This window comes from Dryobates pubescens, chromosome 4 (genome assembly GCF_014839835.1).
Source record: "Dryobates pubescens isolate bDryPub1 chromosome 4, bDryPub1.pri, whole genome shotgun sequence".
Classification (NCBI taxonomy): Eukaryota; Metazoa; Chordata; class Aves; order Piciformes; family Picidae; genus Dryobates; species Dryobates pubescens.
This window is the reverse complement of record NC_071615.1, coordinates 7,375,244-7,389,329: the sequence shown is the minus strand read 5'-3', so window position 1 is coordinate 7,389,329 and position 14,086 is coordinate 7,375,244. Positions and strand designations below refer to the sequence as shown.

Sequence of the window (14,086 nt, the reverse complement as noted above, 5' to 3'; positions counted from 1 at the left end):
AGATCAAACTTTAGACATCTCTGAACAACACAGCTTGTATAAACCAGACAGATTATTCAGATGAACTGTATTTAATACAGGTTCCCCACTCATCTCCTGATGCAGGACCAGTGAATAATAAGTGCATCACAGTTTGATAGCATTTAATAATAAAAATAAAAATCACAGTATGAATTTGTCTGTAACTAGACACTTTAAAGAGACAAAACAGACAACTGAGACTTAAGACAAGTGACAGTATATTAAGAAAATGTAATAAAAACATATGGAAGAGTATACAAATAGTCTTGAGATACATTCAGAACTGCATATTCCTTGTTTCACAATGCTGAAAATCGGAAGATTTTCTTCAGATCTTGAATACAGTTCAACTGTGAAGTTTCTAGTGTCAGACATCACAGGAAAAAAAAAACAAACCAACAAAACAATAAAATGAAGCTCTTGCAAAACTCTATCATAGTTAGTTGAGAGCCTGTGAAATTTTAAATAAGTCTTTAAATTAAATATACAGACTGTCAGTTGCAATTTCTGTAATTCCTGGTCGCTCTTGCACCAGATGTCTAACTTGGAGTAACATTACATGAATAACACAAAGTCAACCTGAGTCTGTAATTAAGCAGCATTTGAGATGGTCTATTCCAGGGCATTATCTCACATCTGTGAGAGACTGATGTGGTCATTTACAATGTTCAGCAGTTGTAAAAAGTTTCCACCCTTTTGGATTAAAAGTCTATTTTAAAAAAGAAAGTCTCGAGTTCAAAACTTAAAAAAAAGTTCTCTCATGGTAAAATTCTGTACAGAAATGTTAAGCACCACTTATGACTGGATTTTGTATGGATGGTAATTCCTTTGATAATAAATGTTAAGTTTTGATGGCCAATATTGGTCAGGTTGGGTTTGATAGTAAAAAGTTGTTGGGTTTGATGGTTAAAAGTAGTTTTGAGTTTGATGGTAGGTTTAGCTGGAGTAGTGAAGGCTTCCATCAGTAAGCTCTGCATCTGAAAGATAAAAGGAAGCGAGGTCACTCCCTGTCCTGACAATTCAACATAAAAGCTGTGTCTCGGTGGTTTGATCTCTGAAAGAGAAGTCACAGAATTGTCAGGGTTGGAAGGGACCTCAAGGATCATCTAGTGCCAACCCCCCCTTGCCATGGGAAGGGACACTTTCCACTAGATCAGGTTGCCCAGAGCCACATCAAGCCTGGCCTTAAAAATCTCCAGGGATGAGGCTTCCACCACCTCCTTGGGCAACCTCTTCCAGTGTCTCACCACCCTCACGGTGAAGAACTTCCTAATGTCTAACCTAAATCTAACCTCCTTTAGCATGGATCCATTCCCCCAGTCCTCTCACTTCCTGACACGCTGAAAAGTCCCTCCCCAGCTTTCTTGTAGGCCCCCTTCAGATACTGGAAGGCCACAATTGGGTCTTCTCAGAGCCTTCTCTTTTCCAAACTGAACAGCCCCAACTCTCTCAGGCCATCCTGATAGGAGAGGTTGCTCCAGCCCTGTGATCATTCTTGTGGCCCTTTTCTGGACATGTTCCAGCAAGTCACTATCTTTCTTGTAGTGGGGGCTTCAGAACTGGACACGGTGTCCAGGTGGGGTCTCACCAGAGTAGTATAGAGGGGGAGAATCACCTCTCAATGTGCTGGCCACACTTCTCTTAACCTACCCAGGGTATGATTTGCTTTCTGGTCTGCAAGTGTACACTGGTGAGTCACGTTGAGCTTCTCATCCACCCTCTGGAGACCCATTCATTGTATGTATCAGTGAACGTCTCTTTGAACTGGAGCCCCTGACTTGTGTCATGAGATGGAAGCCGCTTCTTTCTGGCTGGTCTTTGGGCTGCTGTAGGGAAACGTGAGTCTGCCACCTGCTGGCCAGAGAATTCACTACAGCCTAACAAGTAGTGCAGCAGATGCATTTGGTTTCTCTTTTGTGCCTGATTGATCAGCTGGAACAGAGACGCCTTCAGTGCAAGAATAACTATTTTGACATTAGTGTCATTTAAAAGTTGATTATTTTTTTTTTACAGCAATAGTATTTGAAAGACCTCAATTCAGTCCTTCTTAAATTTTCTTGGTTGAAGGGATAAATATCATCTTCAATTGTACAAGAAGAATGCAGTGAACAATCAGCTTTCTCTCCATACTTTTGTTTTCAGAATAAAACTTTTGGTTGTCTGTGCCCAGAAAGACAGTCCTTGTTTTTCCACACGTGCTCTTCCTCTTTGCCTTAAGCAAAGAAATAGCTGAATACAGTCCTTTCTTTAAATCACTGACTCTGGCAGCCTTTGTTAGGAAGATGGTCTTTCATTCCAGTATTACTAGCCTGGAAGCCTCCTGTCCTCTCTTTCATCTTGACTACTGAACCCCCTCTCCACCTGATAGATTCTTTTCCAACAGAGCCGCCCAAGGCTGGTTTTCCTAGTTAGTTAAACTGAATTTAATGAGGCATCTTGCACCTCTCCCACTTGTTTGCTGCTTATAGAATCATAGAATGTCTTAAGTTAGAAGAGAACTCAGAGATCATCTACTCCAACCTTCCCACCATGGTCAGGGAGGCCTCTCAACTTGTCTTAACCATTACATCAAATTAAGATTACTTGCCCTTCAACCCCTTTGCACTTTTAGTTCAGACTTCCCTTCCTAACAGTCATTTAGAAATGGAGGGGAGAAAAAGCCTACCAACTCTTTTTGGCATGAATGCAGGCAGTTCAGAAGCCATGGGATAGAGCTGAGATGTCACCACACACATTTGAAGGTTGTTTGAAAGAACAGTGTCAGTGTGAATGAAAAGGAGCCCTGCAAACCTCCTCTGGCCTCTGCTTACCTTTACCATACTCATTGGATGGGATGAAGCTGTGTTTCTTGCTTTCACCTGCAGCAGAAGACTTCCCTTCCTTGGAGGGCTGGTTACTGCCCTGGTTTCTGTATTGCTCACAAAAATAGCCACCCGGAGGACAGGATTCTTCCCTCTCCCACCTTTTCTTCTGAAAATGAGGATCTAAGTGTTCCAAGAAGTCTTTTGGTTTCCTGATGTGTTTCTTCTTTTTCTTCTTTTTCTTATGTTTGCGACTGTCATTGTCAAAGCGGAGCACAGAGTCATCCAAATCATAATGTCTGAAGAAAACAGGCAAGTTAAAAATAGAAAAACAGATGTGGCACTTGATGCATACATGAAAGGTTATTTCTTTCACCCCAGCCGATGACTTGCAGCGTGTCAGCTCTTTGGTGGTAACTGCTGCACGTCTAAGTTACCTTAGATGCAGCAAACTTAAGCCCTCAAGAGTGAAGGACAGTAGGTCCCGGTTTGTACACAAATCATTCACAGGGGCTACTTGTGGAATAGGTGGAATTAAGAATAATGAAATTGTCATAACCGACTCAAGAAGGCAGAGGTGACTAACTACGTGGTCAGATCTAGTGTTCCACCACCATTCAGCAATAGCCTTCCCGTCTTCCCTTGACCGGCCTAATGCCATGAGCCCCAGCCAGCTGATGCTACACAAATAACTTAGGAACAATGGAAGAAAGGCAGACATGAGAAACACCTGGAACAGAATTAGGAAAAAACTGCTTATCATGCCAGAATCCTTGCTTACTTGTAATCCTTCTCTCGATGTTTATCTTTGGACTTCTTTTTCTTCTTCTTATATTTTTTCATTCTTTGGTCATCTATTTTCCGGCATTTCCTTTCTATTTCGCTTCCGCTGCTTTCTGAGGGGCTGGATTTTCTTTTGCCATTTCTTAGTTTTTCGTTTTCCCAGGAAGAGTCCTCAAAGTTGGAGTGAGCTGACAGAGGTGGAAATGCATGCCTTTCACGAGGATATTTTTCAGATTGCTGCTGAGGTACCGAACAATGATAGATGTTTGCTCTGTGGCTGCTAAAGTGATGTCCATCAGTGAAGGTGTTGTGAGGCCACCTGCTTCTGCAATGATAATCCTTCTGTGACCTGTTGTAAGCTTGACTCACTTTGTCAAAGTCTTTATCGCAGTAAGAAGACTTTCTCTCTCTACCATCTCTTGCTCCATAAGAGGAATAATAATCATTGTAGTACCTGCATTTATCCCATCTCCGTGGCTCATCTTGATAGTATCTTTCTCTGCTCCAAGTTCTCTCCCCTTTGGAATGATAATACCTATTCCTGTCTTGTTCTGTTCTTTCTCTGCTTCGGGATCTATACCGAGAATATTTTCCTGAGCTTTTGCCCTTGTCTGGGCTCTTTCTGTCACCATGGGAAGCTCTGTACTTGCTTTCACTGCAGTACTCCTGCTTAGGACGATTTTGCTTATTTGTTTCCACGCTGCGAGAGCACCTCCTCCTGTGGGAATGGTCATCTGCTTTGCTCCTGGTTTGCTTCTCCTTCTCTTCGGTGTCTGAGCTTTCTCTCTTCTTTCGGTAGTGCTCTTTGTCAGTTCTTTTGGAGTCATACAGAGTTTTCTTGTATTTTTTCCTATGTTTGTCCTCTTCACATTTTTTATTACTCAGTCCCTCATTTTCTCTAGAAAATTGACTCTCCAAAACCTTATCCAGCTTTGTAATGGAAGAGTCATTAACAGGTGGTACTTCTACGTAGTTATTAGAGATGTCCTTTGTATCCTGGCATTTGTCTGCAGTATCTAACGATGCAAGTTTTTTAGAACTACATTCAATGTCAGACTTCAAAGAGGAAGTTGGTCCTAATTTCTCTTCACTCTCAGGAGACCCTTTGATGTACAAAGGATTTTCTTTTGAAATGAGTTCAGGTTCTTTTGACCTTCTTGGTTTGTCTTTGTCTCTGCCATCTTCAGACTCACATTGCCCAAGGAATTCATCTTCATTATCCAAGGATTTTTTCCTAACCTTGTGCTGACTGTTGATATTAGGATGTACATTATCAGCTTGTTTTATACTTTCAGCTACTTCTTTGGTAGAAATGGTTTCAGAATCTGATTGAGAAAAAAGATTCTCAACCTCACAGCTAAAGTTGGAAGGAACCTTCTTCGATTCCTCATAGGCAAAGAGTGCTTCCATCACTACAGTTTCCATAAGAGCTTCATTCTCAGAAGACTTCTGTGGTCCAGGGACACTGCACAAAATGAGAACGTGTTTTTTACTTGAAAAAGTCCATCTAAAAAAATTAATGATAGGAGTAAAATCCCCTCAATTCAAAAGATTGGTGGCTACTGAAAAACTCTTCTAGAAGACTTTCTCCTTAGAAACGCATTTCTGCACCTCTCTCAACTCCCAGAAAAGAATGTTTTCCTTCTCTTGATTCTGCAAGTACTGCATTACAAATCCTCTCCCAACAGGCCTGTCTCCCTCCACCTGCTGCCCTGAATCCCAGCAATAGCCAAAACCACTATACTTGCTCTGCCTCCAACCAGAAGAAAACACATGGATTTTCCTCTCCACAAATGGGAGACCAGATGGCAGGAATTTACATTCACACATCTGAGGATGGAAAAAAGGGAAAGAGGCATAGAAAAAAATATTCCAGAAAATGGGGGGGGGGAAACCCCAAAACAAACTACCAAAACAAAACAAAAAAACCCACACCCAACATTCTAAGAAGAAACAAAAATTTTCCAAAAGGTATCCAACTGTATTTAATAGAGAATAACTTATGCTCAGTGCTGATGTTCGCAGCACTAAATAGTGTGGAATTCTCTGTACTAATTTAAAGCTTTTTCTTAGGCAGAACTAGTAGGTAAACCACTGATAAACTTGTATGAAATCTTGGTTTAATGACAGGGGACTCATTTTACCTTATTTCCTCTGACAAGCTGTTCAGCTGGCTGTACGTGAGAGACTCTAAGAGGATTTCTTGAGGAACCGGCGACAAAGTTATAGGCATCTGCGATTAAAATGTAGCCATTAACAGACAGAAATACATCAGATGCTAGAGAAGATCACTTGGATTTATGTTCACTGTCACCCCACTCCCCTCTCCCCCTTCATAATTTACAAAGTTATGAAGTACTCTCTCAGCTGAGCTTATCTTAAGTTGATGTGTTCTGATATGTGAGCTCAGCTCTGCAAATTGAAAGGGGCTAAGAGCACTAAGAGTTATGATGAAATTCGTGCTCTGTGTATCAGATTACTTAGGAACATGAGAATGCTCCCAAATACATCCCAGGTGAGAGATTCTAGGGGGAACAATCGCAACTCACCGTTTCAAGCAATCCATTTGTTTTAGAAAAGAAAATCTCAGAAGGTTTAACAGGTTGGACTTGGCAAGTGGAATCATCAAGTTTCAGTCCATTTTCTTTAGATTCATTATCTAAACTAATAGCACCATTTAGTGAATCATTTTTTGGCAGCTCGTGCTGGGATCTCTCCTCTTCAGCGTTCTGACAGGAAGAATGGGAATTCTGCAAGGTACGGACCACCTTTCCAATCAAAATTCCATTGGAAGATACTATGTTGCAATTCCTTTTAAACAAGCCCTTGGACTCCTCAGATTTTCCTGAAGATTCTGAACTGTAAGGGACTACATTATCAGAGCTGAGTTTAGAGTTTCCATTTCCATTCACTGCTGGCTCAACAAAAATCTCATCGGGAACTTCCTGTTTGGAAATGTTAGTAGCAACTGACACTGTAGATGCATTTGAGGTAGACTCTGCTGCAGAAGAATTTGTAATGGTAGATGAAGCAACAGGCTTGCTTAGGTCCTCATCCTCTGCAGCACCGCTAGGACAGTCAGGTTGTGACACAGTTTGACGTGCAGGCAATTTGTTATGAATACTGATAGTGATCTTCTGGGGTTTTGATGGATCTGGAATTGAAGGCCTGGCAATTGCCCAGTTTTGAACACAAGCTGTTGGTGGAGCTGAAGATGGCCTTTTTAGGGTAACACCAATGGTACTGGGATCCTCTTTTAGGGGTCCGTTTCCATTTAAACGGCTCGAATTCTGTATTTAAGAAGAGATTGCAAGATGGATATGTGCAATCACACAGTATTTAAAGGTTTTAAATATGAATTCTTCTATTAACTAGTTCTACAAATTGTCTCAACACCTAGGACAACAAAACACCCCCCTCCAAATATAAATGTGTAAGTCCAAAATTCTGTTTAATTCCTGCCTATGGTTTACTAAATAAAGGTATCAAATGCATAATTACTTTTGAATTACTACGTAATAGTATCACATGCACATTACTTGTGAAACACACCCAAACAACTTAACCCTGACTAAAGCTCTTCCAAAATATATTTATTTTCCCCTTTAAACATTCCCTAAAAAACACTAGAGTAATCATTCTGGTACTAGAAAACAAGACACTACATTTTCAATATATCAACTGAAGTGACAGTGAGGGGTGTGGGGGGGGAAATCTTTACTTTTGACTATCTAAGCCTTAATAGATGACTTAAATTGTGTCAAGAGTGCCAGTCTCAGTGCTTTAGAAAGCAGAGCTGGAAATACAAAGCAGTGAAGTAACACGGCTGCATAGTTTAGGATCAGCCACAGTTTGATTAATTCTGGCTGCAGCATGAGACATGTGAAGAAAAACAGAGAGAAGGAAAATACAACTCAGATGCTAACAAACAGTAACAAACCCCAGACACACCAGAAAAAAAAACCACCATAAATTTAGTGCCATTATCTGCTCCTCCTGCCCCCCCAAATTACCTTAATCATGTGAGGAGGAAGTCGTGGTCCCATAAAGCCAGCCTGCTTACTATTAGCCCCCCGCTGACCGAGGAAGGAGCGGGGATAAGACGGTGCCGGCAGGTAAAAAGCACGTTCTCCGAGCGTCAAATCATAGCGCCTTGGGAAAAGAGCAGAGAGCTTAGCTTAAGAGTTTTTCTTTCAGCCTCTTCCTGGGTTAAATCCCATCCTGTAATTTTGTAGGAACAGTTTCTGTGACACAGAAGGTGTACACAGAAGACTTAACCAAGATAACAAACTGACAATTGGATAATGGTCTTCCTGCAGGGACTGTCCTTTGCAGAGCAAGAACTCATCCTTGCACCATCCATGGCCTTAATTTCTTCCCTTTTCTACAGAGCACAGAGCTGGAGCAATGTACACAGCACAGCAGTGTAAGGCCAGGAAATGAGAGGTAATAAATGACAGAACTGAATTAGATAAAGAGTAATCTTTTCATAAGACAGGAAGAAAAACAACTGAAAGCCAGAAAAATACCAGTAACAGGAGAAGAAATCTATTCTGGAGACAGTCAGTATTTGTTATTACCTGATATAGAAAAGCACATAAGCTTGCTGGTTGAGCACTGTCTTGATATCAGAGAGCTCTACTGAAGCATCATTCATTCGATACCAGAGTCCATTCCCAGCCTGCAAAGGAAGGCAATGAGATCTGTGCATGAATTGCAAGTTTTCCAAATGACACCACAGACAGAACACTACGGAACAAAACATACCAGAACAAGTCAAACAAGACAGCAACGTAACCTTTTCCCCTAAAAAGGGGTTACCAGGAACTGTTTTATTTCTTTGTCAGCACAGATTTTGCCCTGTTCAAAATCAAGCTGGCACCTACCTTGATGAAGCAGAGATAGTGTCCTGCATTACAGTTGAAACCACTATGTACAAGAACTGCATATAAAGCGTAGATGAGAGGTTCTCCTATTGATTGGGACATATATGCTCGGAGATCCAAATATTCAGGGTATTTTACATCCTAAACACAGAAGAAGATTCAGAAGTTATCCTGAAATACTTCCTGTAATAGCCCAACAAAAATACTTCTAAAAATACAGGCAAGGATTACACCAACAGATTTTTGATTCCTTAAAAGCCACCTATTCTCAGAGACAACACCTCATAACTAAAGTTGCAGTGGACTGTTGGCTACAACACGAGCATACCTTGCAGAGCAAGGTATGTTCTTATGGTCATGCAGGAGCTTGATCACAAAAGAAAGAAGCTGCAGTTGTTCCATTAACACTTTTTGGACTATAGCTAGTTGCTGCCTGCAGATATTAACAGCTTCTTCATCAGTATTGAATCCTTCAGAAATCTCCTATTCCAAGAAAATAAAAGTTGCATGACAGCTGCAAATATACCTTATTGATCTTTCCACCAGTAAAATTTGCAAACCTCTTCAGTGATATTGTGAGAACGTTGGAAGCACGGTGTATCGTGTATCTCTTTGAGGCAGGAACCATCTTTTTACACCTTAAAGACAAGCACAGACAAATGATGAGCTGCATATTCTCTTCCCAAAAGCCAGACAAGGTTTCATCTCATGCCAGAAACACAACAATTGCTCCCTTAGGAACCAATGTGTTGTTTTCCATGGTTGGAACTATTTCAGTGTACAAGTTCTAGACACAAAAGTAAGTGAAAGAACAATAGAGAGCTTTGCTTTAACTCACACCACACATTACATGTGCATCTTGTACTAAGATGTCATTAGTAAGAAAGCTTACTTGCTGCACTTGTAGCTGTTTTCACCATCCAGTTGTTCTGGTTTCACAAACTGTTCTAGAGCCCTGGTGACAGATGTAACTGCCTGGAGAAGTAAGAAAGGAGAGCACTAAGTCACAGAAATCCAAAATTTCCAACACTTACTAGCAGTTTGAGAGAACCTCTCTAGATCCTGCTTAAGTGACCCACTGTGAACCAGCAAACACCATGAGGGAGGAGGCAAGGAGTACACCAAGCATTTAGAAAGATCCTACTTGGAAATAACTAAATGTTGCAATGCAGTAACAATAATAGATGTGTATTGAAGCAGGGTAATTGCAAAACATGACAATATCCTTGATTGGGTCGGTGCAATTGTTATTTTTCCAGATTAAATCCATTGCAAACATGGAGACCATTTCAATGGCTTCCACAGAAGAACAAAGGCCACTTGACTCCCATCCACCACCAAGCTCTTTGGGGTTAACAGTGTGTGTTTAAAAGTGAAATGACTTGATTTGAGAAAGCTCTACAAGTCTTAGATCCTTGCCTTGCAGATCATCAAGTCTAACCATCATCTAACTGCCAAGTCTGGTCTCTCAGCACCACATCTGTTAATCTTTTAAACACCTCCAGGGATGAGGATTCAACCACCTCCCTGGGGAGCCCATTTCAGTATTGAATAACCATTTCAGTGAAGAAATTTCTTCCTGCATCTCAACAAAGATTCACAAAACATCTTACCTTTATATCCAAAGTAATATCGAGGAATGGCTCATAGGTATCTGAAACTGCTTTGCAGTTTAAGCACTTCACTGGAATCAAAACAAAAATGCTTATCAATATGTGAAGGAGACAAACTGTGCATATTTTAATTGTGAATACATATTACTGGAGTCAAACCACAGGCAGACAAAAAAAAAAACACAGACCAGATGCAAGGATGGTAAGATTCTTAAAACAGTACCTCGAGATCTTAGATAGCCTCCAAATATTTGATAGATAAGGGTGGTGGCTTGGGAAGATCTGTCCAATCTGCAAAGAAATGATAATTAGGCCTCAGGAAACTTAAGGCACAGAGTTAACTCTTTAAACAGGTTTTCTTTTTATGAAAACCACAGTAAAGAAATGAGTAAGAAGGGGTTGGGAACATTGCAAAGTTCATTTCTTTATGCTTACTTGGTGCTTCCATTCAAGCAAGCTTTCTGCAAAGCATCGACGGTGAAGCATAAGAATTCATGGGCATCTTCCTGACTGCCAAAATGGAAATGTTTTCCTATTCCTAAGAAAGAAGAAGGTTATGATGTTTATCTCCCATGAAGCAAAAGAAACCCTGCATTTCTAAAATACCTCTTATTAAAAGTATCAAAATAATGTCTATGCATTTTTCTTTGAAACATTAAAAAACTCCCACCCCTCCCCTGCCCCCTGAGCTGACATACTTTTAAGGCCATTGATAACAGATGTGGGTTTGATGGCATTATTGGAGCAACACAGGACTTGGTTTATGTGAGTTTCCATAGTGCACATCATACAGAATCCTTCTTCGTGACCTGAAGAGTAAAAGAAGAAAGCAGCTCAGTCTAGTCAAATATGCCCTATAAACCCCTCCAAATCTTTACATTCCAGATACAATGTCCACCCTGCAGCCTACATTCTCTCCAAGTGTCCACATCCCAACAGTCTGGTGACATTTTATTTCACAGGACAGTAAAGAATACAAATGTCAATTCAAGTCTACCTTCGAGTGCATTTTCTGACGAGAAAGAACTACATACTTATACAACTGTAAGTAACTATTGCAATATCACTTTTTTTTCTGCAGGCTCACAGGGATGTGAGCTCCCCAGGCTGCAGAACATAAGAAGAAACAATATTGACACCGATGATTCAGCACGAAGAGCAAATGTGTATTATCTTCAGCACACTGCTGTTAGGTGAGCTACACGACAGAGCTAAAACTCCTCTGGGAGGAGTGGAAGAGTCAAGTAATGTACTTATCATTATGTCTGCCCTCCTTTTTTCAACAGGATTCTTAACTGAAATCCTTTCTATATATGGTAGGAAAATACAGCTGCATTTCTAGACTAGAAAGCATGCAGGTGCTCTTGTGAAAACAGACATCTATGGCTATGAAGAGAGGCTCTCAGGCGTCAAAAACCCAAAGTGTGACAATTAAATTCAAAGAACGTAAATCCAAGGGTTTAAAAAAAATACAAACTGTTATCCAACTGCCTTTCCCCCCCCCCCTATTTTTTTCTCACTTTTCCATTGGAGTACCCTGCAGTGCTTTCTAGGGTGATTGCCTTTTTTTAAATGGGTCAACAGTGAACATACTGTTTCTTGCAGTGTTAGTGCATTATAGTACCCAAGCAGTAAAGATTGATATTTCACAGCACCATCATCCTCCATTTTGCCACTCTTCTACCAGCAGTAGACCCAAATGCAAAATGTTCATCAAATGCCTTACTTTACAATGCATGTCATGAATGCATTGGAAGGAATGATCTTGTTCTGAACTTTCACCATGGTGCATTAAGTGAACAAATACACTCCATATGCTATTCTGACCCTCCTGTTAATATAATCATAAAATCATCGAGGTCAGAAAAGACCTTTAAGGTCATATTTGAAGCCAGTTTCTACAGATAAACCAGGACAACTAAGTTTTCCTAACAGTTTTGCTGTTATTCCTCCACCTTCACAGCTGTCCAACAGATTGATAAGGATGTTGGAAAGTACTCACATGACTGGGTGTGTTCAAGAGAAAGCATGTAATTGGCAAGCGGAGGTGTATAGGTCAAACACTGAAGAGTAGAATTAAGGAAGCAGGTGTTGCCCAGGTTTTGCAGTCCAACTCCCACACTTTGTGTTTGCTGCCAGTCCATACAAATTTTCTCAGGTGGAAACAGAATCCTTTGTGGTGGGGCAATTCCATCATTGACAACTGCAAGACAATGGTATTTTTAAAGAGATGTATTGGTTTTGTTTGAACAGGGATAGTTAAACACTAGTATGCAGAACCAGGGATGCTCCAAAACACAAAACCAGATGATGCACAGCTTTAATGCTGGTCAACACAATGCTTTGGACAACAGTTTAATCATCTGGTCTACTCCTCCTGATACAAGACAAGCTACCACTCCCACTTTTGCCAAGCTTCTTTCCATCTATAGTCTGATCGTTATTTAATTTTGTTGCTTGGGTTTTTTCCTCCTTACTGTAACTGACACCACACGCTTGTAATTAGATGGCAGTAAATATAGCAACCAGCACAAGAAAATCAGCAAATAACTAGCACAAAAAGTAGCCTTAGAGACATCAGATCTCTTCCTGAGCACTCTTATCATTCAAAGATTTGTGAATAATGGAAGGCACGACTAGCAGTGGCATAATGTACTTTTTTCTGCACAATAGAAAAGACCTAGGCAAGTGTAATATAAACCCTCTCCACAGCTGCCAGTCAGTAGATAAAAACTGTTACGAAGATTGTAAGTTTTGCAACACCAGTCCCTTCATCTGCCTTAGGAGAGTCACAAAACAGAAGTATGCCACCAAAGTCTTTATGTGTTGCAGCCCGGTTTTATAGCAGCGCAACGAAGAATAACAACTGCATTTTCTACTGCCGTTTCATTTTGAAGCAGAAAGTGGAGAGGAGACACTTACCTAGATCTCTTTGGGCAAAAGGCTTAGATTTTTGAGATGACCTACAATAAATATGACCTGCAGGTCCTTTGTCCACTGAGCCATTTGGGTCTTCCGCAGGTGGTACCCGTCCCAGATTTGCAGTGCGTGATGTCATTTTCTTCGTACGGGGTTTCTGGGATTTGTCAGACCGCCTCGATGATGATTTTTTAGAGTTTGAAGATTTTGGCTTGTTAACTATGGTCATTGTTCATATCTGTAACAGAGGCAAAAGCCCTGGTTGACATAAGAAGACCGAGAAGCGTTCCAGAAATAAAAGGAGAAATCTTGTCACTTGGTCTCAAAGAAATAACTGAAGGAACTAAATAGCTGATAAGAATGATTAACAAACAATAAATAAAACCCAACCAAACCAAAAGCTAAACACTCAAAGCAGCATTTTCCAGCAAACCTGGATCAATATTGCTTACAACACCTCTACAGATGGTGACTGATGGCTTTTCTGGGATTCAAAACACTTTCATAGGATTTTAATGCACTACAGTTATGAAGAGCTTTCTGGAAAGCTGGGAGCATCGGTGTGTTCAAGTGGTGGCCTGGTGAGATAGAGGAGGAGCTCTGTGGCCCATCTTTCTGTTCCTGGGAACCACACGCCTCTGAGACAAAGAAGATGGGATTACAGCTCTGAGAAATCTTTGGAAAAGAGAGCAAGAAACCACTAAAACACTTGCAAATTGATGTCTACCTGGCTTTCTTCTGCCCCTCCCAGAAAGATTCATTTGGATGCAGTTTTGGCAGAAGTACTTGCGGTGTTTTGCACCTATCGCATTTCCAACTCTTACTGACAATCAAAAATGACCCCAAAAGCATCTTTCCCGCTTCTGCATAGGCAAAGCAAAACTTTCTTAGGCAAAACAACAGGGGGATGTAAGATATAAAAAGGAAGCACAAAAAAGAAAGCAAAACAAGCCCTGGCCCTCAAGGGCAAAGGCAATAACTGATATTAAGTCCTCTTAAAAATGATGATTGGGTTTCAAGATGACACCTCTATTGAGATATCGAATTGTGTGAGCATAGAAAG

The 14,086-nt window shown here is 40.7% G+C and overlaps 1 protein-coding gene across 1 annotated transcript in view; it reads right to left on the bottom strand.

Moving 5' to 3' along the window:
- Positions 1-419: 419 nt before the first annotated feature.
- The window catches only part of USP42 (ubiquitin specific peptidase 42), a 16,600-nt gene continuing 2,933 nt past the window's right edge, over positions 420-14,086 (bottom strand). The window contains exons 2-17 of the mRNA XM_054180396.1: positions 13,027-13,261; positions 12,107-12,307; positions 10,803-10,913; positions 10,540-10,642; positions 10,328-10,395; positions 10,105-10,175; positions 9,384-9,466; positions 9,018-9,129; positions 8,492-8,632; positions 8,186-8,286; positions 7,619-7,757; positions 6,155-6,895; positions 5,750-5,838; positions 3,604-5,070; positions 2,832-3,121; positions 420-998 (exon numbers count right to left, since the gene is read on the bottom strand). Of these exons, the coding sequence (XP_054036371.1) occupies positions 958-998; positions 2,832-3,121; positions 3,604-5,070; positions 5,750-5,838; positions 6,155-6,895; positions 7,619-7,757; positions 8,186-8,286; positions 8,492-8,632; positions 9,018-9,129; positions 9,384-9,466; positions 10,105-10,175; positions 10,328-10,395; positions 10,540-10,642; positions 10,803-10,913; positions 12,107-12,307; positions 13,027-13,252 (3,984 nt within the window). The 5' untranslated portion in view covers positions 13,253-13,261 and the 3' untranslated portion in view covers positions 420-957. The remainder of the gene's footprint in view (positions 999-2,831; positions 3,122-3,603; positions 5,071-5,749; positions 5,839-6,154; positions 6,896-7,618; positions 7,758-8,185; positions 8,287-8,491; positions 8,633-9,017; positions 9,130-9,383; positions 9,467-10,104; positions 10,176-10,327; positions 10,396-10,539; positions 10,643-10,802; positions 10,914-12,106; positions 12,308-13,026; positions 13,262-14,086) is intronic.